Raw genomic sequence first — 27,604 nt, 5'->3', positions numbered from 1 at the left:
AAAAGTTTGGGTTTGCAGAATGATTCTATCTCTCCTGCCATGCTGGAACCATGTGGCATCCAGCCCAGTTTTGCCATTCATATATAAAAGAGATAAATTGCTTATCTTGTATATTGCATTCCATTGCTTTAAAAGGCAAGCTTTGGGAATTTTGTGTTCTTTTAATTAAAAGACCTTTTGAAATTTCTTCTTTGGTTTGCAGATTAGCAAATTTATAGCTTCATATTTAAAAAAAACACTCATTTTAAGAAAATAATGCAGGGATACTTAAATTTTTAAGAACTTACTGTATTGCAGTTACACAAGATATAATAATTATATGAAAGATGATAAAGAATACACAGAACCTAATATTTGGAAAGTTAAAATAATGACTTGTTTCTAAGAATCACTGATAGGTTTTCATTTATGAATGATACCTACATTGACCACATGAGGGCACTCATATCTCTTAAAAAAAAACAAAACAAAACAAAAAAAAACCCCAGGAATCTATCCTTTTAAAAATATAGGTTTTAGGTTTTAAACTGTTTTAGGTTTTCAGGACACTGCATTAAAATGAATGTTCTTTCTTCCTTTTTCCAGGTCACAGGTGTTGTAGGAAGAGCTGAACTCTTATCCTCTGTCTTTTTCCTAGCTGCATTCCTGTCGTATACTAAATCCAAAGGACCAGACAATTCCATAGGTACACGTCTACCCAACTTATCTTACTGTAGTTACGAAACTTGATCTTAAGTGCCTCTTAATTAAGAGTACATTTGGGGTTTGCCTTTATTGTTCTGCAGGTATGTAACTGACATGTAACATTGCCAGTATTTTTAAAAATTATGTGTAATTTATATTTATGTCATTATCCAACAGAGTCTGTTCTCTATAATCTAATTTAAATGATCTAATAACCCTGAAATGTTGGCTTCAAGTAACTCTGAGTTTTATCTGTTATCTTCTATAAACCAAAAATGTAACTACCAACTCTTCTAGTATGTGTGTGTATGTGTGTGTATGTGTGTGTATGTGTGTGTGCGTGTGTGTGTGTGTGTGTGTGTGTGTGTGTGTGTGTGTGTGTGTGTGTGTGTGTGTGTGTGTTAAGATGGTGGAGTAAGTTAGAGGTCAACATGGCTACGTGAGCCCTGTCTCAAGAAAAAGATATTAGCACATAAAAACAATATATATTTATAGAGTCCAATCTGATATGCATGTATATATAATGTAATAAAATTAAAAATAATCTGTCTTCTCAAATGTGACTCCTTCATGGAAAAATCTTCAAAGTTTCTTATATTTTTGAAACATAGTACACATTATTATTAATAATTCCCCTACTGAACAGTATCACATCACAACTGCTTCCTATTGTCTAGTCATAATTTAGTACTTAATCAATCAACCCTCCCCTGTCCTTCATTTCCCTCCTGTCGTTCCCAGGTTCTCAGGAACTGCTTCCATGAGATCAACTTTTTTAGATTCCTCATATGACTAAGATGTAATACTTGCTTGTAGTTTCATCTGTGTTTCTGAAGGTTATAAAGTTTAATTTGTGTATGTTAAATAGTGTTTGTGCATGTAAACCTTTTCTTGCTACCTTGATCAGATGATGCTGCATTTATACAATTCCCTTACTGTTGTGAACAACAACACAGTAACAAGAGAGTGTACTGTCTCCTGGACATACTGATTTCCATCTCCTGCTAGGCAGGAGCAGGACTGCTGAGTTGACACGGTGATTGTGCTGCTAATTTTAAGGAACTTGTGTACCATTTTCCTTATGTTCCTACCACCAACCCTGGAATTGTTCCCTTCTATATCCTTTCTAATACCTGTATAATTTCAGATATTTGTCTTCATTTCTGGTTGATTGGTCACTAATCAGCCCTGTTTTTTATCCAAATTTAACCTTTATTATAAAAGTTAGCATTAGCATAGATAATTTTTATCTCCACACAACTCTGTAGTTTAAATTATGCATCTTAGTATCTTGTTTTGACAATATAATATTAAAGGTATACAATTTTAAATGTATTATAAAATAGGAGGTATTGGTCAGTAAGAAATAAAAAGTATTAATAGCTTTAAGAGGAATTTAAAATAGACTTTTGTCACATTGTAACAATTTGCATAGGTCTCTTATTTATAGGTCTCTATTCTTAAATTGTAGTGTGGACTCCGATTGCATTGACAGTGCTCTTAGTGGCTGTTGCAACATTGTGTAAAGAACAAGGGATAACAGTTGTTGGAATCTGTTGTGTATATGAAGTATTTGTGGCCCAAGGGGTAAGGAAAAAGGAAAATTTCCATTTTCTCTTTTGTCATAGCTAAGTCTGACTGTAATTCCCTTATTTTTACTTTTGTCATTACATATAAACACTCTGCTTACTATAATGAAAGCACAATTTATAAAAAAATACAAGTGTATTTTGTTCTCTTACCCACCCAAAAAAAAAAAATTAAAATGTTTTGATACCTTCATGTTTTAAGAACTAAAATCTTTAGACAACTTGTGTATATTCCAGTGACACTGTTACAATCCAGCTCAATATTTGCCGAAGTTATCAAAATTGGTATTCTTTGTCAAGTGTACAAATTGTGCTGCATTATTTTTAAGTTAGCCTTTGTTTTAATTACATGTTTAGAATTGCTGCATTACTGACAATGTGCATTGGTGTTTGTTACTCAGACCGTTTTCTTTTTTAGTACACTTTGCCATTGTTATGTGCCGTTGCTGGACAGTTTCTCCGCGGGAAGGGTAGCATTCCATTTTCTATGCTACAGACATTAATAAAACTCATTGTCTTGATGTTCAGTACTTTACTACTTGTCGTGATCAGAGTCCAAGTTATTCAGTCACAACTTCCAGTGTTTACGAGGTATGAAGTTCTTTTTAGCTTTTTCCATTCTGTCTTTTTTGACTTAAGATTGTCAGTCATCATAAGTGTTACAGAAAGTCTTTAGCTCATACTTGATTTTCAACAGCTTTACCGACATATCAATACACTTCGAAAGCTACATATAGTATTTATAAATATGTGCATTAATTCTGGCATCTCTGTTTACAGTTCTGTGTGACCTCCACAGCAAAGAGTATACTAGTGTTGTCTTCACATTCTGAGGGATTTGTGCTTTATCAAGGAATACTGAGAGAGAACCATCTTTAAGTCTCTCACTAGACTTGTAAATTTGTGTATTTCTCCATGCATATCTGGTAATTTAAATTGATGTATTTATAAAATGCAGTTATTAAACATTTAAGATTATTGTCATATTGATGAATTTATCCCTTTATCACTATGAAATGGGCTTTTTTTTAATTCCTAGTACTTGTCTTTCCAGAAGTAAACTGTTTTCTGTAATTGTAGTCTGCCCCGCTGTCTTTAGTGTGGCGTAATATCTCTGTTCTCTAGCGTTTTACTTTTACCCGTCTCTGCCTTACTACGTAGCGTCCCTCTCAGAGTACAGAATTGGGCCTTCTTCCTTGTCCTTTTAGATCTTCTAAACTGGGTGTTTTATCCATTCCCTTTTAATATAGTGATTGATCTATGTGATACAAATCTGCAGTGTTATGATTTTCCCCTTGTCTTATGTGTGCTCTGTGTGTGACTTCTTTTTTTTTTTTATTAACTTGAATATTTCTTATATACATTTCGAGTGTTATTGTGTGTCACTTCTAAACAGCCAGCCCCTGTGCCAGCTGTGCACTGCTTCCTTGCATATGCATTTTTGCTCAGAACACGTACCTTTGCAAGAATATAAGACAAATGTTTTACATTAAATTATGGTATTAGCTTCAGTGTTTTTTATTTCATTGTTATCAACATCTTCAGATTGTACCATTCCTGCTACTCACTGAAGGATTTTGACATGCCCTGGTCTATCAGCAACAAATTCCTTCAACTTTTGTTTGTAAAAATACCTTTATCTTCTGTTTCTTCTGTTTTTGAAAAATAACTTTTTCAGTAGAGAACATTATCTCTGTTGTTCCTTAAAGTTAGTTTTACAATCACCCAGCATGCACTGCTTTTATAGACTATCTCAGAATTTTAAGAAATGATATATTTGTTTTACTTTGTTCTTAGATATGCTCTTCTGCACAGATGTGCACTCAGACATGCTTTTCTTATGTCTCCCTTATTTCTACATGTTCTGTTGTGTCCTGTGGTCTCTAATTGCATGCTCTATCATGACTCTTTTTGGTTAGTTTGTGTTGTGTAGATTTTTTTCTCCTTATGAGCTGGTAAGTTTGAGTGGATGCAGAGCATCCCGAGTACTCTGGTGACCCACACACACAGAGCATCCCGAGTACTCTGGTGACCCACACACACAGAGCATCCCGAGTACTCTGGTGACCCACACACACAGAGCATCCCAGTACTCTGGTGACCCACACACACAGAGCATCCAGTACTCTGGTGACCCACACACACAGAGCATCCAGTACTCTGGTGACCCACACACAGAGCATCCCGAGTACTCTGGTGACCCGCACACACAGAGCATCCCGAGTACTCTGGTGACCCACACACACAGAGCATCCCGAGTACTCTGGTGACCCACACACACAGAGCATCCGAGTACTCTGGTGACCCACACACACAGAGCATCCCGAGTACTCTGGTGACCCACACACACAGAGCATCCGAGTACTCTGGTGACCCACACACACAGAGCATCCCGAGTACTCTGGTGACCCACACACACAGAGCATCCCGAGTACTCTGGTGACCCACACACACAGAGCATCCGAGTACTCTGGTGACCCGCACACACAGAGCATCCGAGTACTCTGGTGTACCCGCACACGCAGAACATCCCATGTACTCTGCTGTACCCACACACTCCTGAGGGTTGTTCTAGGTGTTTTTCTATTATTTGAACGTGTCGGATCTTTTAAGTTGTGCTTTTAAATTGTATTTGGGGAACCACAGTAAGCCTTAGCCTAGGGATTATTTTGTTTCACAAGACCTTTCTGGCTACTCCACCATGAAACTGAACTGAAAATTTCTAGCCAACTGTCAAGTTAACTATCTCCCAGACATTTTTTTTTTTAATTGGAGGTTTGCTTATCGTGTTATAGGGTTAGTCCATAAACATGGTAGTAGGAAGCAAAGAGACATGGTGCTAGGGCATTAGCTTGGAGCTTTACAGCCTGATCTGCAGGCAGACAGAGGAACCCTGGGCCTGGCATGGACTTTGGAAACTTCAAAGCTCATTCCCAGTGACACACTTCTCCAATAAGACCACACCTCCTCACCTTTCCAAACAGTTCTAGTCCCCTATGGGGGCCCTTCTCATTCAAACCACCAGAGAAACTTATAGGGGAAAGCACTCGATGGAAGCTTGCAGTTTCAGAAGTGGGTCCATGCCTGTCCTTGTGGGGAGTATGGTCGCAGGCAGCCAGGCATGATGCTAGTAGTTTATGAGGGATTACATCTGATCTCCAAGCGTGAGGCAAAAAGAACTGGAAGGAGAAGGAAAAGGAAAGGTGGGGGAAGGGGATGTAAGGATGGACTGGGAGGAGAGGAAGGAGGGCTTCAATCAGCCTATAAAGTGAATGAATAAATTTATGGGTGGGGGGAAGAAAGTCAATTCTATATATGAAAGTGTCAGAAAACAGAACACTTAGAGTCAGTTTAATGAAGTATATGTAGTATTTATATGCTGACAACTGGGAATCATTGAGGGAAATAAAGAAGTCATAAATAATATATAATGAGTCTTGATAGTGTTAGAATGATACTTCTATGTAAATTAACCATAGATTGAATACTGTCCCAGTCAGAATCCTAACAGCTGTTTTTGAGACATTGACAAGTTGGTTCTAAAATTCATATAGAAATGATAAATGTTTAGAATGGTTAAAGAATGGCATAAGGCCATCTCTCAGCCTTACTCAGAGAAATTTCTCCTTGCAATAGATAGAGCTCTGAGGTGGTTTGAATGGGAATGACCCTTGTGGGTTCATAGCAACCCCAAACATTTTTATTAGAGATTTTATCTCTTGACTTTTTTCAAGACATTCTTTCCTGACTACTAGTCTCACTGTAGCAGCTACAGCAAATAACTGCAAACTCGATGGCCTGAAAGAACGCGCCCTTCAGCTTCCGGGAGCCGCTAGCATTCTTTGGCATTTCTTAACTTGCAGCTTCCTCAGACAAGTTTGTTCCATCCTTATATGGCCTTGCCTGTGTGTCTGTTTGTCTCTCCTTGCAAAGAGCACCAAGTCATTGGATATAGTGCCCACTCTAGAATGACTCTTAAGAATTTAAAATCTGCATTCCCTGGTTGCCTGCTGTATCATTAACTTTTTCCCACTTTATCACTGTTAAAATTTTAAATGAAATTTAAAATAGTCCTCTATAAAGTTAAGAAACTAGTATTACATGAAATAATTGAGGGGGAAAATCCCACCAACCATAGTGACTTTGTTGTCCATGATAGTGCCTTATGAGTACTAGCTGGAAAAATTATTCAGATTCATAATGCATTATAAGCATAGATTAGAAAAAAATTCAGATTACTATCTAAGCTAAAACATTTGTAGTATTTTCCTATAATTAGTTATTCTCAGCAACTTTTTTTATTTAAGAAATAATGTCAGCTTATCTTTTTCATGATTCTATGCCTGCTCAACTAAACTCATTTAGGTATTAGAAATAGATTGAGTTATATTTTCCTTACTCTTAGTTTCATTGATTTTGCTCTGCTTACCAATCATTCTGAAAAATTCTCTCTACATGTGTTTTAAAATGTATATTTGGTATATGTTGCATATAACATTTTTTAAATAAAACATTTAAAATGTGAATATATAAATTAGATTTTATTGGACTGCCCCAAGAAATTGATTTTAATGTGATTTAGTTTGTTTAAACATTAGCTCTTTAAGTCAAGTATCCTAATTAAGCTATTAATTTTAAAAAATGAAGTGTTTCTTCTAAATAGAAAAAGTTTCAAGTTCAGTTCCACTTTTCACAGCTCTAGCTCTGACTCTGAAGCCATGTTCCTTTCCATATATAGTCACTGTACAAGGTCTGAATGATAGTGCTTCTTCCAGCAGTATGACTTCTCCTCAACCATTTGACACCAGAGTAGGTCAAGTCAAACAGGGTAGAGTGTGGTGCTTAATTCATTTCCTCATTTTAAAACAACTAACTGGGTACTTGAGAACTATGTGTAAATTTAGTCATTAAATTTAGTATTTGGATAAAGGCCAAATATGTAAACATACTCCTTTGTAATGCTTATTTTTTAAATATTTTACTTCATTTTCAAAAGGTAGACTGTAATAATTAATATATTTCAGTATATAAATTGATATTCGATGTATCATGATTTGGAGAAAACTAGATGTGAACATGCTAGTATTTACTAGAGGAACAATGACAAAATGCTGAGTGGGCTCATGCTAACTACTTTGTACTGGAAATTTTATTTTCAGTTTCATTTCAAAATAGGACAAAAGCTCTAAATGCTACAGCTTGTCTGTAGTGAAAAAACAAGGACAAATTTTTTCTGGGAACCACAATTTTTATTAGTATTTAGCTCTAAACCTTCACTCATATAGGACAACATGGCAGGTTATTCTGGAATCTTCCGTATAACAAATGAATCTGAATCTCATACAATTTCTTTATGACTTTTGATTTGAAGGTCATGACTTAATGAAAGTACTTCTACAGGCCAGTCTGGATCCTTCTAATAGTTACTGAAAGGAGCTGACCTAATTTCTCTTTAAGCATTTCTCCGTGGATTCCATTGCTGTCTCAGAGACATTTCATTTAGGTTAGGCAGTTTGATTTAATTTTGAATTAGACAGCGTGATCTGAGGTACCTATAGTAGTATATTTTTGTTATTTATTTTTATTTTGTGTATGTGTTTGCCACATTTGTGCAGGTAGGAGCAGAGGCCAGAAGAACATGTTGGTCCCTGGAGCTGCCTGCCTGCTCAGTGTGGGTGCTGAGAACCGAACTTGGGTCTCCACCAGAGCAGCAAATGCTCCTGACTGCTGGGCCCACATGCATTTCTTCTCGTCTTTAACAGTATTGCACATGGAGTAATTTTGTGTTTTACTTATATATTTTAACACATAAAATTTGTATTTAAAAGGTAGGGTTGATACTGCTTGCTCTGTGGGTAGAGGCACTTGATACTAAAACTTAGAACCAGAGGGCAGTTAGGGAACCCACGTGATGGCTACAGAACTGAGTCCTGCAAACAAGCTGTCCTCTGCCCTCCCCATGTGTGTTAGTGTCGTGCCCTCGTTCATTTTCATACTCCCTTTCTCTCCCTTCTCCTCCCCATTAATTAAAACAAATAAATAGAGCCAACAACATTTAAAATGAAAGCTGCCGCTTGCTATTTGCATAGTACATGCATACATAATTGCCATACTTGAAAAACTAAGGCAGGAGGATCATGTGTTCAAGGTTAGCGTGAATTATATAAGCAATAACCTTGTCTCAAAAAGAACAAAAGAAAGAAAGAAAAAAAGAAAGGCAGACAGACAGACAGACAAAGATGTAGCTTGGTAATAGAGTGCTGGCTTCTTATTCAGTATTGTGGTTTCAGTCCTCAACTGAAAGAAAGAAAACAAAAGTTTTATTTAAATACCTTTCTTGTTGTTGTTTATGCAGGTTTGATAATCCAGCCGCTGTAAGCCCAACCCCTACAAGGCAGCTGACTTTTAACTACCTCCTTCCTGTGAATGCTTGGCTTCTATTGAATCCTTCAGAACTCTGCTGTGATTGGACCATGGGAACAATACCACTGATAGAATCATTTCTAGATGTTCGAAATCTTGCCACTTTTGCTTTCTTTTGCTTTCTGGGTGCTTTGGGAATATTCAGTCTCAGATACCCTGGTGACTCCTCCAAGACTGTCCTAATGGTAAGAAATCTTCATCTTCAAATAATGTGCATTCAGCTGGATACATTGGACATTATCTTTATATTTATTCAGTGTATGCTTCCAGAAGTGTATTTCTTTTTTGATCATTCCTGAATTATAAACCTGTTAGATTGCCTTTATATTAATTATTAATTAAATTAATAATATAATTAATTTGCAAGTATATTTTAGCATGCATATTCAGCTGTGTATAACAGAAGGTAATATTTTTTCTAACTTGATAGAAAAAATCACAATGCATCCCATTGTCATTCATTTACACTTATGTTTCTTATTCTTTTCTAAATAGATTAAATACACACAGTTGAAAAAAATTGATAATATTGTATACTTGTTTCCCTGACAATGCATAGTGTCATACAAAATGCAGCTAAAAGTAATAGATTTTAAGTTCTGGTAACAAGATTTTAATTATTCCCTGAGTAGAACTATGTTCAGAAACCTCTGATTATTTCAAAACTGTTTGTGTAGGGGTAGTGTTTTGGGTTTTGTTTGTTTGTTTGTTTTTAATTGCCTCCTTCACTCTTGGCTCTGTAAGAATTCCACATTCATTTTTAATTGTTAAATGTAACATTTTCAACAGTATTTACTGCATTTGAGAAAGCATTTTAATGTTTCACAAGTACATCATTTATGGCTAACACCAATAGATCAACATGTTTGTTCAGTATAATATTATGATTGCACTCTATTTACCTGGTAGCATTTGAAGCACTATGATAAGATGAATTATAAGGTCCTTGTTTCCAGAGTTTACAGGCTAAGACATTTGCAACACATGGCTAAGATATAGAAAAAAAATGTGAAAGAATGCAAAGTGTAGGAGAAAGAACTGTTTACTTTTATGCCTAAACATACCAGTTTGTATCCTTAAAACATCTTACTGGAGTTTTGAGGTTCGGAAGAAATGCTTAGGCCACACTTAGACTTTTCCTTAGTGTAGAAGTACTAATTGAACCAGAGGATAGATAAAGTGCATATGGGGGTTAGGGGGTGAAGGGTAGGAGAAACCGTTCTCAAATAGGCCATTTGCCAGTTCTTTATAGACTACTGCCTGATACCATCTTAACTACATAGAGGTTAAGTCGAACTTAAACATGCTATGGAGGTTTTAGTGTTAATTCTTTCCTAGAAAATAGTTAATGTACCCAAGTAGGGTAAAAGAGTTTACCACTGAATTCCTGAAGAACTCTCATTGATAGATCTTTATGGAGAAGAAAAAGAGCTAGGTAGGAGACAGACTCAAAGGTAAATGCTTTAGGATTTAGGCATTGTCAAACATGAACCTGAGATCTATTTGATGAAATATCCCTGATACAGTTAGATTGAAACATGAGACAGTGAGACAAGTTAATGTCAGATATCATTGGCTGATATTTAAAAGCACTTTCATTTGAGTTGCAAGATGTTTACAAACAAAGATAATCACTAATTGGTTGGTTGTAAAATCAGCATGATATGATTGAAGTATTTAGTGGCTTTAAAATAAGTACTTGTAACCACAGCTTTAAAAGTCATATCCCACAATTATTTTATGTGTGATTGATGTAGAGAGAGATAGATTTAGAATGCAGTGTACAAAATGGTATCTAGGGCTGCAGAGGCAACAGGTTAATTTTAGGTGTGAAGACCACTTCGTGTAGAAAGTGGATAACTAGTAGGTTTGTGAGGATCAACAGAACACCTAGCAAAGATTTGGTTGCGTTGTAAGGGTTGTTCTATTACATGAAGGAAGAGAAAACTCACTAATGTGAATGGTGGTGAGGTTAGTATAGACAACTGAAAGCTGCTTTCTTCTTTTGTGTGTTAGTCTTACTAACCCTTCAGCTTTCCCTCCCATAAATTAAGGAAAAATTGTTTCCTGTGAAAACATTGGTGAGCATTTGATAACAGCAGTCAAGTTTCTAAACAAACCAGCAGACTGGAGTTAGGCCCATCAGGGACCCCTCAGACTCCGGAGCAGCCTGGAGAGTGGATCTGACGCTAGCCAGCATGAGTTTCTGATGATATTAACTGTCAGCCATCATAATCATACTCTTCCTGACAGTCCATTGTTGCTTGAGTAAATTCACACAACATAGATAAATGGTAGGATATATTTACATTTGATGTTGTGCTAAAAAGACAGTTGAATAAGAAAAAATAGATGAATCCAAGTTTGGCAAATAAGAAACGATACATAGATGGAGTAGGTAGGTAGATATATTTAAAAAAATTAAAGCAATGAAATAAACAGATTTATGTAACTTATTTGCTATTTCATGTGAATAAGGGAAAAATTATGTCCTTGAACATAACAGTGTTTTATGTATTCTCTAAGTCATGCTAATTTTTTCTAAATGTCAAATTTTCTGAAGATATCTGAAGAAGCAGGGTAAGAAAGAAGTACTCACAGACAGATTCGATACTAGTTATCTATTAGATATTTAATATAAATCAGCAACATAATGCTAACAGATATTAGTCTCCATTTCTGTTTATAAGGATGTGTTCTCTGGGTGATTGAGTAGTTTGTATTACAAAAGAATTATGTTTAAGGTTTATTTTAAATTCGTGGCTCTTGCTACTAATATTCTTAATATTTTTGTTTTTTTATGTATGGATGTTTTCTTCCAGCTATTTCTATGCACAATGATGTCTGTCTGCCCAGTGCTGGCAGGGGCTAAAAGAAGCCTTTGGATCCCTTGAGACTGGAGTTACTGGCAGTTAGTTTGAGCTGCCATGAGGGTGCTAAGAACTAAATCCAGGTCCTTTTGAAGAGCAAGTGCTTTTAACTGCTGAGCTGCTGTCTTTCCATTAAGACTTTATAGTATTATTAGAAAATTATAGGTTAATCACAGTTAATGTGATTCCCTTATATTTATTAATACTTCATTAATTAGGATTTCTAGGTCATTAATCAGTAAAGACTTATGGACTTGATAGACTTTGACGGAACAGTCATTTTCCTTCCTTATGTAATTTAGTTATTAATCTGTGGTGTTTCTGAATGAGTGCTGTCAAGTCCCTCAAATAAAATTTGTTCTTGACAGCCAAATTATTATTTTTTTAATAAGCATCAAATTTAGGGCTATCTATCTAAATAGCTTTACATCTAGCTGGTTCTTTATTAATCATGCATCTCCAGGAAGTGAGAAGAAAAAACCTTTAATGGTTCGTGCTTTGATTTAAAAAAAAAAAACACTGAAATTTTAGACACACAAATTGATGTAATATATCTTCACCCCTATTTTGTTAATGAAGTATAATAAGAAGAGACCGTCTTTTCTCTCTGCCCTTTAGATAGTTTCTGATTTCCAAAAGTGAAGCATCAAATTGCATATTTAACTAAGGCCTGTAAAACCAAGCAAAGGGACCTGGCAATTTAACTCACTTGGTAGATTGCTCTCCTGGTGTGTTTGAGGTCCTGGGTGCAGGCAGGAAGGTCAGGAGTTAGAAGTCATCCTTGGCAACAGTTCCAAGGCCAGCCTGTGCTACACGAGTTCCTATCCTGGAAAAAGAGGAGCAGGGAAACCAGGGCTACAAGTCCAAACCCTCAACCTGAAATCTTCCTGTTATTTGTATGCTTAGTCATGGCGGCTTTATAGTCAAGCAACCACAAGCCACCCACTTTCTGAAGAACAGGAACTCGGAATACCCCTATATTTTTCTCAGTAAGCAGTGCTAACAGTTTAGTGATTCCTTTAAAGGAAAAAAAAAAGCAACTGATTTGAAGGGACAGCTATATATAGTATAAAGTTCTTGTTAAACATATGGGACCTGTTAGAATTACAAGGTGGGGCTGGAGAGATGGCTAAGTGGTTAAAAGCACTGGTTGCTCTTCCAGAGGACCCAGGTTCAATTCCCAATATCAGTATTGCAGTTCCCAAGTATTTGTAACTCCATTTTCAGAGGAGCTGATGCCCTCTTCTTCCCTTTGTGGACACTGCACACACATGCACATAGGCAAAAAACCCACACTCATAGAATAAAAATATAGAAAGACACATTTTTTAAAAATCTTGAAAAGCAGAATATTATACAAGTTATGACTAAGCTGTAGAGCACAAATCTGGTGTCTTATCTAAATCATTCTTTCCTTCATTTCTTCATGTGGTTCCTTGTAGTAATAATGTTATAGAGACCAAAATTTTTGCTTGTTACCAACATTTATGATTTTCTGCTAAAAAACCTATTAGCATTTTCTTTACTGTTATTATGTGCACAAAAGTTAGATATGTTAAGTTCTCTCCTTCTCTTCCTCTTCCCCCTCCTCCTTTTTTTTTCATTCTTCCTATGTAACAAAAGTTTACATTCCCTGACCAACATCTTCCCAAACTTTACTGCCTCATTCTGGTAAACACCATTCTGTCCTCAATTTCTAATGTCACTATTTTTTTTAATCATCATATACAAAGGAGGGTATGAGATAGGGCATGTGACATCATGCCCTTCGGTTTGAGGTTTTCTCTCTTTTTAAGGCTAGATGGGACTTCCCTGTGACATATGCCTTATTTTCTTTATGTGCTCTGCCCATCACTACAGTGGGTCCGTATGTTGGCTGTTCTGAACATGGTGTAGTAATGCAGGTGCAGGTACATTACAGTGTATGGGTTTCCTTTCTTTCGACTATGTGCCTATTAGTGGGATTGCAGCATTGGGATAATTCTGTCTTAATAATTTAAGGCATTTCTGTGCCATTGCCCACGTTACTAATTCAGTTCCTACTGTCAGGCATGCATTGGTTAGCATTTCTCCACATTCTTCCTAATACTTGCTTTCAGTTGTCTTTCTGTCAGTAGCCATTCTGACTCAGATTGAGTCCTTTGATGTTTAAATTTGTACTTCTCTGATGATTTGGGACATTTTCATATAGCTTTTGGTTCTAATAAGTTGAATATGCTATTTTCAAAATATGTTAAAAGTGGACCTCAGTAGTCAACCTTAGAAGTCGTATTGCTCACAGAATAAGGATTGCTGATAGGTTTTCATAACTTCATTGCTGTAGAAGGTACGGGATTCAATTTCAAGTAATGACTTATTTTATCGGCAGTCTTACAAAGTAAATCCTAGAATTAACAACTCCCATCTTATCTTGCTGATGTGCGTCCTGATGTTTATTACCACCCCAGTATGGCCTTTGTGTTCATTATTCATGACAATATTTTCTAAAATATTCTACAAACCTCATTTGCTCCAAGTAAATTCTAACAGTCTGTGTTGCTTATCATCTGTGTGGTTTAATTGAACACATGCTATCTGTATCTTCTTTTTCATTCTAGGCGCTTTGTTTAATGGCGTTACCATTTATTCCCGCATCAAACCTCTTCTTTCCTGTTGGATTTGTTGTTGCAGAGCGAGTACTATATGTTCCTAGCATGGGGTTCTGTATTTTAGTAGCCCATGGATGGCAAAAAATTTCAAACAAAAGGTAAATTAAATGCTAGTTTGTTTAATGGCTATTAGAGTTAAAAATCAAATACGTTGAAATTTAAAGTGTTAATATTTTAGTCTGCATGTAGCGCAGTTTTGTAAGCTGTACTTTCATACTTTTCGTCTTCAAAGCTATAATTCAGGTTAGGAGAGCTCTTCACTGCCTGCTCATTCTGCGTTCTCTCTACATAGTTTGTTACAGCCCAACACAACAACCCGAGTCAGACCCGCGCAGAAACAGTGCTGCATTTACTGAGGCTAAGCACAGAAGAGCTTTCCACATTCTGATCAGCGACTGAGCAACACTCACCCTATTGGAGTGAGCCATCTTGAGTTCTTAGTCGATATGAAATGTGCTTAGCACGCTTATGTGCTTTTTTTGTTGCATTACCAATTAAAGAATAATATGCTTAGAAACTCATAATCATAAGGATTATGTACATTTACTGTATCAAAATTATCATGTCAAGCAAATTTCTAATAGTCAAATAATACTAATATAATACTAAATTTTGATTTACACCTGACTTTTCCCTATATCTCTTACAAATTGTCTCCTCTTATATCCGGTCAATACTTTCATTTAAAAATTATTTACATGGGTTCTATAACATTCCCCACCTTGTTATCTCATGTAAAACCTATTTCAGAATCTTCTTGTTATATCCATTCTGAATATTTCCAAATTTTTTCTGCCTTTTGCATTTAGCCTCTTTTGATGCATGTACTCACTTGATTACCTTATTTAGCTTCACAATTTTTATCCATATCTACCAAACCCTTCTTAGAATTTCTACCCATGTACACAGTTTTGATCACCACCAATTTTTAGAGCCTACTGTGTGCCAAGGATGATTTATGGTCCACATTTACAATTTTTTCATTTAATCTTAACATACCTGTCCTCCTTTGCAGATGTGAAAATTGAAACTTGTACAAGTTACCTGAATCACGCAAGGTCACATAGCTAGAAAACAGAAGTGTTGATTCCAGTTACGTCTTAATTCTGCCAATGACAGATAGTACTGTGTGATTGTACTGTCCTGTTCTGCATAGGTGGATCTGTCGGGATAAGAAATTGATCCCTGTTAGATTTGCAAAGCACAGGCAAACTCAGGCCATTAACACTGGCATAATAGAGATTGAAGTAATCATCTGCTGCCAGTGAAGAGTTAGATGTCATCAAGCAGCCTAAAGTTTTGTGATTTACATCTGTTTTACAGGGTTTTTTCTGTGTTTTAACAGATAGTTTTGAAAAGTATAAATAAAACAATTCAAAAAATAGGAGAGCCTATAGTATAGCTTGTAAGCCAAACTCTTTTTAACATAGAAGTGAGGTTGACCCTCTCTGAACTCAACTAACTGTTCAGTTGTAAAGAATGACTTAAAGGACACTAAATACAAAAATTGGCAACAAATCCAAAAGAATAAAATATAAGTGAAGTCTCAGTTGGTAGACCATCTTCACAATATTTAATTTGGGAGTGTTTTTTAAATGTGTAAAGTTTTCAGAATGAATTCAAACATGATAATTTAGAACTGTCTTATTTCTTATCTCTACTAAGGAACACTGCTTTTAGTGATGAAGTATTTTTCCCTGTTTTTAATCTTTTCAACAGTGTCCTGAAAAAGCTCTCCTGGGTTTGTCTGTCCATGGTGATATTAACCCATGCCTTGAAAACACTCCATAGAAATTGGGACTGGGAGTCAGAATATACATTGTTTATGTCAGCCTTAAAGGTAAAGTATTTTCATTCAGAGGACAAGAACATGTGTATTTGTAAAACTGTATCTAACACACTTTTAGGCAGACATTTAATTTTAGTCAAGAAGTAATACATTGTTTTTATATTATATATACCATAACCAAATTTCCTAAGTTACTACTTAATTATATGTCCAAAGGATGGATATACATATTTATATAATTATTTATGTGAATGGTATACTAAATTTACTTAAAGTTCATATGGCAAAGTATTTTTTTTAATTTTGCTTTTCTTGGATATTTTATGTATTTACATTTCAAATGTTATCTCCTTTCTCCTCTCTTCCATGCCCCTCCCCCTCCCCCTGCTTTTATGAGGATACTCTCACTCCCAGGCACCAATCCTACCTCAACACCCTGGCATTCTTCTACATTGGGGAAATGAGCCTTCACAAGACCAAGGACTTTTCCTCCTATTGATGCTGGAAAATGCCATCCTCTGCTACATATATGACGGGAGCCATGGGTACCTCCTGTGTACTCTTTGGTTGGTGGTTTTGTCCCTGGGAGCTCTCGTGGGGTCTGGTTGGTTAATTCTGTTGTTCTTCCTATAGAGTAGCAAACCCCTTCAGCTCCTTCAGCCCTTTTTCTAACTCCTCCATTGGTGTCCCTGTGCTCAGCCCAATGAATGCCTGCAAGCATCCTCATCTGTATCAGAAAGGCTTTGGCAGAGCCTCTTAGGAGACACCCATATCTGGGTCCTTCAGCAAGCACTTCTTGGCATCAATAATAATGACTGGGCTTGGTGGCTACATATGGGATGGATCCCCAGATGGGACAGTCTTTGGAAGACTTTTTCTTCAGTCCCTATTTACTCTTTATCCTTGTATTTCCTTCCGTGAGTATTTTGTTCTCCCTTCTAAGAAGGACTGAGCATCCACATTTTGTTCTTCCTTCTTGTTGAGCTTCCTATGATCTGTGAATTGTTTCTTAGGTATTCCAAGCTTTTGGGCTAATATCCTCTTATCAGTGAGTGCATACCATGTATTCTTTTGTGACTGGGTTACCTCACTCAGGATGATATTTTCTAGTTCCATCCATTTGCCTAAGAATTTCATAAAGTCATTGTTTTGTTTGTTTGTTTGTTTTGTTTTTTGTTTTTTTTTTTTTAACTTGAGTATTTATTTACATTTCGAGTTTTACTCCCTTTCCCGGTTTACGGGCCAACATCCCCAATCCCTCCCCCCCCTTCTTTATAGGTGTTCCCTCCCCATCCTCCCCCCATTGCCGCCTCCCCCAACAATCACATTCAGTCTTAGCAGGACCCAGGGCTTCCTTACACTGATGATCTTACTAGGATATTCAATGCCTACCTATGAGGTCAGAGTCCAGGGTCAGTCCATGTATAGTCTTTAGGTAGTGGCTTAGTCCTGGAAGCTCTGGTTGCTTGGCATTGTTGTTCATAAAGGGGTCCTCGAGCCCTTCAAGCTCTTTTCAGTCCTTTCTCTGATTCCTTCAATGGGGGTCCCGTTCTCAGTTCAGTGGTTTGCTGCTGGCATTCGCCTCTGTATTTGTTGTATTCTGGCTGTGTCTCTCGGGAGAGATCTACATCCGGTTCCTGTCTGCCTGCACTTCTTTGCTTCATCCATCTTGTCTAATTGGGTGGCTGTATATGTATGGGCCACATGTGGGGCAAGCTCTGAATGGGTGTTCCTTCTGTCTCTGTTTTAATCTTTGCCTCTCTATTCCCTGCCAAGTGTATTCTTGTTCCCCGTTTTAAAGAAGGAGTGAAGCATTCACATTTTAATCATCCGTCTTGAGTTTCATATGTTCTAGGCATCTAGGGTAATTCAAGCATTTGGGCTAATAGCCACTTATCAATGAGTGCATACCATGTGTGTTTCTCTGTGATTGGGTTACCTCACTCAGGATGATATTTTCCAGTTCCAACCATTTGCCTATGAATTTCATAAAGTCATTGTTTTTGATAGCTGAGTAATGTTCCATTGTGTAGATGTACCACATTTTCTGTATCCATTCCTCTGTTGAAGGACATCAGGGTTCTTTCCAGCTTCTGGCTATTATAAATAAGGCTGCTATGAACATAATGGCGCATGTGACCTTGTTATATGTTGGAGCATCTTTTGAGTATATGCCCAGGAGTGGTATAGCTGGGTCCTCTGGTAGTACTATGACCAGTTTTCTTGCGAACTGCCAGATTGATTTCCAAACTGATTGTACCAGCTTACAGTCCCATCAACAATGGAGGAGTGTTCCTCTTTCTCCACATTCTTGCCAGCATCTACTATCACTCGAGTTTTGGATCTTAGCCACTCTGACTCCTGTGAGGTGGAATCTCAGGGTTGTTTTGATTTGCATTTCCCTGGTGACTAAAGATGTTGAACATTTCTTTAGGTGTTTCTCAGCCATTCGGTATTCCTCAGCTGAGAATTCTTTAGACAGACATTTACTTTTAGCCAAGAAGTAGTGCATTGTTTTTATATAGTATATACCATAACCAAACTCCGTAAGTCACTACTTAATTATGTGTCCAGAGGATGGATGGATGGATGGATGGATGGATGGATGGATGGATGGATGGATGGATGGATGGATGGATATATATTTGAATGGTGTACTAAATGTACTTAAAGTTCATATGGTAAAATATTTAAGTATAAAACCATATTTTCTTACTTCTTAGGGTGTACTTTTTTTTTTTTTACTTTTCAATGGCTTAACAGCAAGATGGGTCAGATAGGAAGTAGCATCATACAGTTAATTAGTAGCTTATTTTTTAATGGTATTTAAAATAACTTCTGTAATCAATGCATCATGAATTCAGTGAGATGAAATGCATAAAAGTGTCACCCTACTATGTGAAGGAATATTACTGGTTTAGTACTATTGGAAATGGAGCTGATAAGCAGAATTTTATTTAAAAATATGCACACAGAGCCTTACCAATACAGATGGGGATGCTTGCAGCCAACCTTCAAACTGAGCAGGGGGACCCCAATGGAGAAGTTAGAGAAAGGACTGAAGAAGCTGGAGGGGTTTGCAACCCCATAGAAAGAAAACAGTATCAACCAACCAGAGCTCCCAGGGACTAAACCACCAACCAAAGAATATACATGGACAGACCCATTGCTTCAGCTGCATATGTAGCAGAGGATGGCCTTGTTTGGCATCAAAGGGAGGAGAGGCCCTTGTTCCCGTGAAGGCTCAATGCCCTAGTATAAGGGAATGCTAGGGCAGTGGAGTGGGAGTGGATGGGTGGGTGGGGAGTACCTTCGTGAAGGTGTCTTGGGGGATTTTCACAGAGGAGAAGGGGGATAGCATTTGAAATGTAAATTAACAGAATAACCAATAAAAAATATAAACATACGTTTTTGAAGTTATCAATAGAATATTTCCATAAACACTTCCTATCTTATCCTTTAGAAATCTCTAAATTCATATTTCATTTTGACTATTTCTTTTTTCCAATTACGTATATACACATATCTCTGAGTATGTATATGTGAGTTCAGATCCCCACTGAGACCAGAGTTGTTAGATTCCATTAAAGCTAAAGTTTCAGGCAGGTAATAACTACCTGATATGTAGGCTAGGAACTGAACTGAAGTTCTGTGTGAGAGCATTCCGTGCTTTAAACTGCTAAGCCATTTCTCCAGCCCCTGCTTTTGACTACTACTTCTTTATTTCCCATTATTTAACTTTAGAATTATCTGCTTCGTTCTAGTAGTCTATGGGATATCTTTATGTAGCGTCTACTCTCGAGTGGTAACTCTTCATGACCACTCAGCTTTCCTTCCCTCCTAGCTGGATAGATAAGTGAAGCATCACTACCACACTGTTATCCATAGTTGTTAATGCTAATGGTGTCCCAAAATTATTAGGGATTGTGTTTGCCTGTATTCTCAGAACACTGATTCAGACCTTCAGAGACCTACGGCTCCTCTTTTATCACACAGATGGATTTCACAACTTTAATCTCAGCATTTCTGTTTCCATAGTAAACTACATAAATAGCTTTAAATATGTCTCACCTAAAAGTAAGCCATCAATACAGTCTCTAAGTATATTCTCATGTCCCAGTACCTTTCTCCTCTACAAAATATAAATACTACAGCAGTAGTTTTCAAACAGGATTGTGATTTAATCAGAAGAACTTTGGGAACATTTCTGATACGTAAATGAAGTCAAACTGCTATGAATTTTTCTGATACTATGTTAAAGCAGTAGTTCTCAGCCTGTGAGACACGACCCCTTTAGGTGTCTATCAATAACCCTTTCATGGGGCTTACCTAAAACCATAAGAAAACATAAATATTTACATTTTGATTCATCAGAAAATTACAGTTGTGAGATAGCAATGAAAATAATTTTATGGTTGGTGATCACCACAACCTGAATGACACCATTAAAGAATGACACCATTAGGAAGGTTGACACCATTACTGTGTGAGAGGAAAGGCAGACTACATAGGCCTTTGTCTCATTTCTAGGAATATTTCCATAAAACATTCCATTCTCAATAGTTTACCAAACAAATGTTTGTGAACTGGAGTTTTTTGGATTTTCATTGTTGATATTTCTAATGATAGCTCCTTCTGTTCTCCTTTGTGTTTAAGGTGAATAAAAACAATGCCAAATTATGGAATAATGTGGGTCATGCTCTGGAAAATGAGAAGAACTTTGAGAAAGCTTTGAAATACTTTTTGCAGGCTACCCATGTTCAGCCAGGTAAGCACTGTTCATTGTAACTGGTAGATGGCAGCATAGACATCAGATGAAGTGAGGAGGGCAGTCTTTAGTAAGCTGAGTTCAAGGGAGTTAAGGAAGAATTATTGACACCAAAGGAAAAAGGTGTAAAGGATGTAACAAACTGACAGCTCTGGTGCTAGGCGAAAGGATGACAGGGTGACAGATTCTTTTCAGGTGAGAGAAAGTGGCATTTCTCAAGCATATCAGTATAGTTGAGAAAGGCAGTAAAGCAGCCGTGGGGAAGAGACCGCATCTGGGATACAAGCTACTCTACTTTTAGGACCTAGAATCAATTGTAGTGACAAACAGGCAGTGTGTGGACAGTGGATAAGAGGTGAGTGAATAATATGGAGTAACCTGAAGTTGCCTTCTGTTTGCTTCTGTTTCCTCAGTGAAAAGTAAAATCACCAGTAGAAAGGAAAGGAAAGGACTCGTTTGAGATGTGAGAACAAGAGAGAAGGCAAAATGGTCATGTAAGAGACAGTACTTCTAAACCTCCATGTGCATAGAAACCTAGAGGTCTTGTTCTCCTGGCAATTCTGGTGCAGATTAGATACCACCTGAAATTGTACATTCCTAGTAAGCTCTCTTATGATGTATCCACATGAAGCAAAGGTAGGCAGCTAGAAAAATATACAGTTGCCAACCATCATCATCACCCTGGATTAGTAATAACTGAAAATTAAATCAATTGATACAGTTAAATGGTTTTCTCCTCTTCTCAGCTAAGGTAATGAATTACTCTGTTACTAAGGCTTAGAATATTTTTTAGATGTGTTTTACTAAGGAAAAAAAAAGGCTAAGGGCTCAATTATAGTAGCTTTATAATCCAAATTGAATCAAAAGGGGTGGGAGAAAAGAGATAAGATCAGCAGATATGTCTTAACGAAATGGTAGCATCTGAGTAGTGTGTAACTCGAACAGCAGTGTTTTACAGTAGAGTGCTCTTGACATTGCTAGTATGCAGAATTGTTTCACCAAAGGTGTATCCAATTACCAGTCCCACAAGATGTCATCATTTATTCTATTCAGAGACAAGTGAAACAATCCCCATATTTTAACTATCTCGCAAATGGTCCAGTGGTGAGCACTGCCTTATTTTTTTCTATTTTGTAAAATTATGACCTTTGAACTGAGTGTTAAGGTAAGAAAGAGGTGTTAAGGTAGGAGAGTTTATTGACAAAAAGAACATCAAGGCCACAGAGTGAGAAAATAACATATGTACGTTCAGTGTAGTGACACACTCTCTATGCCAGTACTTAAAGGCAGAGGCAAGTGGGTCTCTGGGGTCAAAGTCAGCTTGATCTATCTACTTGGTAAGTTCTAGGATGGCTAGGGCCATAGAGAGAGACTATGTCTTGTACATTGCTGAAATTAAAGCATTTTTGAAAATGGTGATGTTAGAGCCCAGGATTTGTGAATCAAATATTGGTAGCCGTGAAAATAGAAGTAGATAAACAGTTTAATAATCATCTTTGTTGAGTGTTTTTATTTTTTAAAGCACTGAGAATTGTCTGGAATGAAAATTGGAGGTTATGGGTAACACCTACTCTTCCTCCAGGCCCAATTTGCACAGGGTAAGAAATGGTCATAGTCACCACACTAAGAAGGACAGTTAACTGTTTCATTAACCCAAAACCAAATTCAATTAGAACAGGACGAAATGAAGGCTATAGAAATGTCACTGTTACTAATCTATCTTCCTTAGTTTTCATGTAGTCTAGTTTTGCTTGGAATATGGAGTATGTGTCCTATATCTCCTCTTTGATCTATGTATCTTCTTGACCCTGTAATGTATTTTTCTCCTCCCATCTGTCTTCTACCTTAACATCCTTTGCTGTCTGCACTAGTCATCTTTTATAACCAGCCTCACAGCCACTTTCCCAGGCCTCTTCCCTTCTGAGTAACAGCACTCGTGTGAAGACCCCTTACATTTGCTTTTCATAGCTTTTCTGTGAGATACACATGTATTTATAATTCAGGTCCTTTGAAATACTAATTTATTTAAAATGTTGTGCTTCCTTATGGCAGTATAAACATCCGATTCATGTTTTACACTTGCATCATCTGATTGGTCCTATATACAAACAAATTCACTAAACGTAATAATTCTAATTTATTTTAGTCTTAGATTTTCATCCTATCATTTTAAAATTTTTGTTGCTGCATTGTTTGTGTGTGTGTGTGTGTGTGTGTGTGTGTGTGTGTGTGTGTGTGTTGCATGCTTACGACAGTCACAGGACGGTTAGAATCAATTCTCTCCTTCAATCTTGTGGGTCCAGGGGAACGAATTCAGGTCACCAGGCTCTGCACCTTTACAAATGAGCCATCTTCCCAGCTTAAATTATCACTTTCTTATCAAACACTTAAGATTTAAGCCTGCTCACTCTTACCTCACTTCTGTTGGAATGGGGATTTCTGTCTCAGCATTTTTGTAAAGATAAATCAAGTGCATGTGTGATACATATTTATGAGTGATCAGTTTTCTCGTGTGAATGGTTAAGGTTGCAGATGTAAGAGTTTACCTAAATAACACACCCTCAGTTTTCACTTATTTCTATTTCAAGCGTACCCTGTATTTAGCCTGAATATGACTTTACTCTCAACATGTTCAAAAGTAAGTTTTAATAAGCTGTAGTCTGGGAAGATCGATAGTCAACATCCTTATGATGAACTTAGAAACCCTGAGTATAACATTTATGGTATGCTTCTTGACTTCTTGCTATATACCTATGCTTATAGGGCCAGTTGGCATGTAGGATGACATGTTATAATATTGTATTGCTAGATATTGCAGAAAGTAACAGAAAGACCAGGGTAAGGAAAAAGAGGCGGTTATTTGTGGTTGAAATGTTAGAATCTGAAACATTTATGGTACCGTGGGCCTGTAGTGTCAGCACTCAGGAGATGGCCAGAAAGATAAAATTGGTGGTTAGGGGATGCCTCAGCAGACTAAGGCTTTTGTATGTTAAACATTGGGGGAAGGAGGGGGTGGAGATGAGGATAACCTTAGTTACATAATGGGAATGCTTACTGTTATCAAATAAACCTTATATTAAAATGAATCCAATCACAAATGTTCCATATGTTTTGAAAAATAATCAGGTGTCTTTGTATAGGTTAAATGCTCATCAGAAACTTAAGCCAGTGTCTAGCCCATGGTAGCATAACAACTTTAAACTATGTATGCAAATATATTTTTACTAATGCCTCTAGGGAATAAAAAGATAATTTACAACTGTGGGATACAGTAGATATCCATGTTTGCCATTACTGTATTAAATATTGAGATAATCAACTTCAAATAAGACAAAGAAAGTTTTAGGTGACTTCATCCGTTACTTTGAGCCTTTGGGTAGGCAATATTTATGACAGCATTATAGCAGAAGGATTCTCACTTCATGACAGACAGAAAGCAAAGTAGCAGGAAAATGCCTGGGTTCAAATATTTCCTTATGGCTTACCTGCAGTGACCTAACTTCCCACCACTAGCCAGTCATCTCTTAAAGGTCCCTCCACTTCACAAGAGCATAGAACCTGTATAGATGACCTTTGACTGGCAGTCCAGAACCAGGTTACACCAGAGAGAAAGGGGAAAGGGAGAATAATAGCAGTTGGTTCATCACCTGTACATTGAAAACTTAGCCATGCGTCAGCCACTGCTTTAACTGCTAAAATCCAGCAATGAGTAGAACTATTGCTTTGAGCCTCCCATTGGAAATGTAGTTTAAAATTTACTCTATTCTTTTTGACATTTGGTGATTTTAAAAATTGGTCGTATAAACTGACAATAGATGAATAACAGGGAAAAAAAAAAAAAACAGTTGTATTACCTGCCTAAGGATGAGTTTCAACAGTGACTGAACCTTGTATAGGTTTAGCAGCAGGATGGGGTCTTGGGCGCTGTGGGGGAGGGGAGCTGTGCTCAGTGTGCCAGGCATTCTACTGATTAAGTTTCCTAGGCAACAACCTTTTGAGATTTTCTTTGTCAGTGCCAGATGTCCAATCCCTAATTTTTTTTTTCCTATTTGGAAAGAATATCCCTAGACAAGTAGGAGGATATCAAAAAAATCTTGTCTGTTTGCTTTTTACATCACTAATATGAGTACAAATACATTTATTTCTTAGGGTCATTAATTTCCTTGATTAACCAACTCGAAATATACAGCCAAAAATGTATATGTGTGTGTAGTCATGTCTTTTTAAGTACCTAAAATTTTAGTTAAAATATAAAAATAAACAACATAGAGATTAGAAGTAATGACTAGAGAATAACTCCTGAAAAATTATCATTTGACAGAGAATAAAGTGAGATCAGATTCATTGAAGGTAATTTTGAGGAATGCTGGCTATGCAAAGCACAGTAAAAGGAAGTGGAGACCATTTAGAAAGTGTTTCTGTATTGCCCGTAAGTCCATTACCATCAAACAGGGACAGTATCCCTCAGGTTTCAAAATCTTTCTATCTCTTTACAGTTCTTTCCACCAAATAAAATTGAACTGCTTTCAGTTGCCATATATTTCTTTACTCTTCTAAAATTGTATATGAAGAACTCATCTTCTATGGACTCATTTTTCGCTGGATTTCTTGTATAATTTTTTGTTGCTTATCAATATTGTTCATAAATTCTAAAAAAAAAAAAAATACTTTTTGTGGCTGACTAGCACTTCTTCATGTGCATATACGACTTCGTCCAGCCATTTATCTGTTCATGGACTGTTGGATTATTTGCAGTTCAGAGTTATTTGAAGCAAAATTGTTAGGAACATTTAGTTCTCACAACTTACTACTCCGACAGTTTTTTTCTTGCATTCCATTGAATCATAAAGAGCATCACATACAGGATTGTTGCTCTCCTGCTTTGGGAATAGCCCATAATATATAAGATTGTCCCCTATGTGTCCTGGGAGTGGCACTCAGAGAACTCTGTTCCACAGTTGCAGATCCTCAGTGTTGCAGGCAGGTAGAATCATAACTGAAACCCTGCCATGTCTACTAGATACTAATGTTGAGTAAAGACTGTCTAATTTAAGCTCTCCCTTTTAGCTTTATTCCAAACCTTTGAATTGTGTCTTTTTAAAACTATTATATAATTAACCCTCATCTTTCTTAAGCATGCACAGCTATTCTCCTAAATAAATTTATCGTGTATTTTTTTTTCCATATCAGGAAATGAGGTATAAATTCTTGACATTCTGATATTAACATAACTTTAAAATTCTTTAAGTTATATAAGAATATATCATAATTTAAAAGAGAGTGATCACAACTTCTTATGTCAACCTATCAACCTGTGACTCAACTCTGATCACATTCACATTTTATTTGAAATACAAGTTGTTCCATTTCTTAGTTGTAATTCTACCAAGGTACATAGTTGTCATTTAAACCCATGTCCTAATTATAGGAATTAACTGTTGCCATTTTCACTTGTAAAGTTGAGCTGTATTTTTTAGTGATCTAAAACTGAGATTAAGGAAGTAGAAATGAGCTATTCGTATTATGGTGTAGTAAAATGTGAAGTATTCTGTTGCCTTTCTCTTGCCCTAAACCCTCAGAGATGCACTTGGGAGGTTTCCCTTGTGGCCAGCACTTTGTGTCCTTACACTACTCTAGTCCTTTTGTTGTGTCCATCAGTCCTGTCACTTGTATGTTATGACAAGTTGTTTTAGAAGAACTTTCCAGAAAGCAGGGCCAGTCCTCTCACACTCTCTCGATTGTCTCTGAAAGCCCTCCTTCCAACAGTTGCTCAGAGTAATGCCTACTGTATTTGCATTAAGTGTTCTGTTTTGTTTTAGATGACATTGGTGCCCACATGAATGTAGGAAGAACGTATAAAAACTTAAACAGAACTAAAGAAGCTGAAGAATCTTACATGTTGGCTAAATCACTAATGCCTCAGGTAAGTTGTCTCATTTACTGTGTCCATGTGGAAAGACTGAATTAACTCACAGCTATCAAGCAGTAGTCTATCCCGCCCCAGTCTTGTTCCTGATTAGACGTAATTGCTTGCTCAAATGACTTTTTTAAAAAGGTTTGTTATAGTTAATGTGTAAATGCTCACTTTTAGAACATAAATATCTGATGCTGATAATAAATTACCAAAATGGCTAAATGAAGAGAATTTAATTCTTGTACATTAAATGGTAACTTCAGAGCAATGAAAGCAAATTGTAAAGTAGCGGCTGCACCCCTGCCACTTTGTTGTGCTAATCAGCTGTTGCTGTGATACAGATCAAAGGTCACTGGATATATAGTACCAAAGATCCATCCGTATGTGTATTATGTATTAACTTGAATTATCAGTTAGAGAATTTTATTGTACAACTCTACTAAATAAATTAGGTTTCAATATGACTATAAAATAAAACTAGCTGCCCTACTATTGCAGAAATAAGAAAATAATTTTCTTGACGGAACTAGAGTTAACAAAGTGTATAGTCGGATTGAAACAGATTATTATCTTGTGCTGTAGAGTATGAACCATTGACCTCTAAAACTTCTGGTTTTTCTGACTTAATACAAAGATAAGTTTACACAAAAAGCCAGAAATAATTTGTAGGTGTCATGAATGAAGCCAATATATGTCTTTCAGTGTCTAAATTGTATTAATATTCTCATATGTTTGTAAGTACTTACATTTTTGTGCGTGCATGCATGTGTGCATGTGACTTGACATGCTCTTTGTAAATAAGCTGGCCTCTAGCTCACAACTCCATTTGCTTCTGTCATGCTCAGATTAAAGACATGCAACCATGCGTGCCCTGCTTGCTTTTTACATTTTTATGATTACTTTGTCATATTAGTAAAAC

The 27,604-nt window shown here is 36.7% G+C and overlaps 2 protein-coding genes across 3 annotated transcripts in view; both read left to right on the top strand.

Moving 5' to 3' along the window:
• Nucleotides 1-27,604, top strand: part of Csmd3 (CUB and Sushi multiple domains 3) — a 1,591,133-nt gene that overhangs the window by 271,468 nt on the left and 1,292,061 nt on the right. The gene's annotated exons all lie outside the window — the stretch shown is intronic.
• Nucleotides 1-27,604, top strand: part of Tmtc3 (transmembrane O-mannosyltransferase targeting cadherins 3) — a 45,267-nt gene that overhangs the window by 10,733 nt on the left and 6,930 nt on the right. Inside the window, exons 4-11 of the mRNA XM_032915189.1 lie at nucleotides 586-685; nucleotides 2,156-2,271; nucleotides 2,692-2,864; nucleotides 8,629-8,881; nucleotides 14,164-14,312; nucleotides 15,934-16,054; nucleotides 20,660-20,771; nucleotides 26,591-26,694. Coding sequence (XP_032771080.1) covers nucleotides 586-685; nucleotides 2,156-2,271; nucleotides 2,692-2,864; nucleotides 8,629-8,881; nucleotides 14,164-14,312; nucleotides 15,934-16,054; nucleotides 20,660-20,771; nucleotides 26,591-26,694 — 1,128 coding nt within the window. The remainder of the gene's footprint in view (nucleotides 1-585; nucleotides 686-2,155; nucleotides 2,272-2,691; nucleotides 2,865-8,628; nucleotides 8,882-14,163; nucleotides 14,313-15,933; nucleotides 16,055-20,659; nucleotides 20,772-26,590; nucleotides 26,695-27,604) is intronic.

Source organism: Rattus rattus, chromosome 1, assembly GCF_011064425.1.
Source record: "Rattus rattus isolate New Zealand chromosome 1, Rrattus_CSIRO_v1, whole genome shotgun sequence".
Lineage (NCBI taxonomy): Eukaryota > Metazoa > Chordata > Mammalia > Rodentia > Muridae > Rattus > Rattus rattus.
This window is presented reverse-complemented; position numbering and strand designations above follow the sequence as displayed.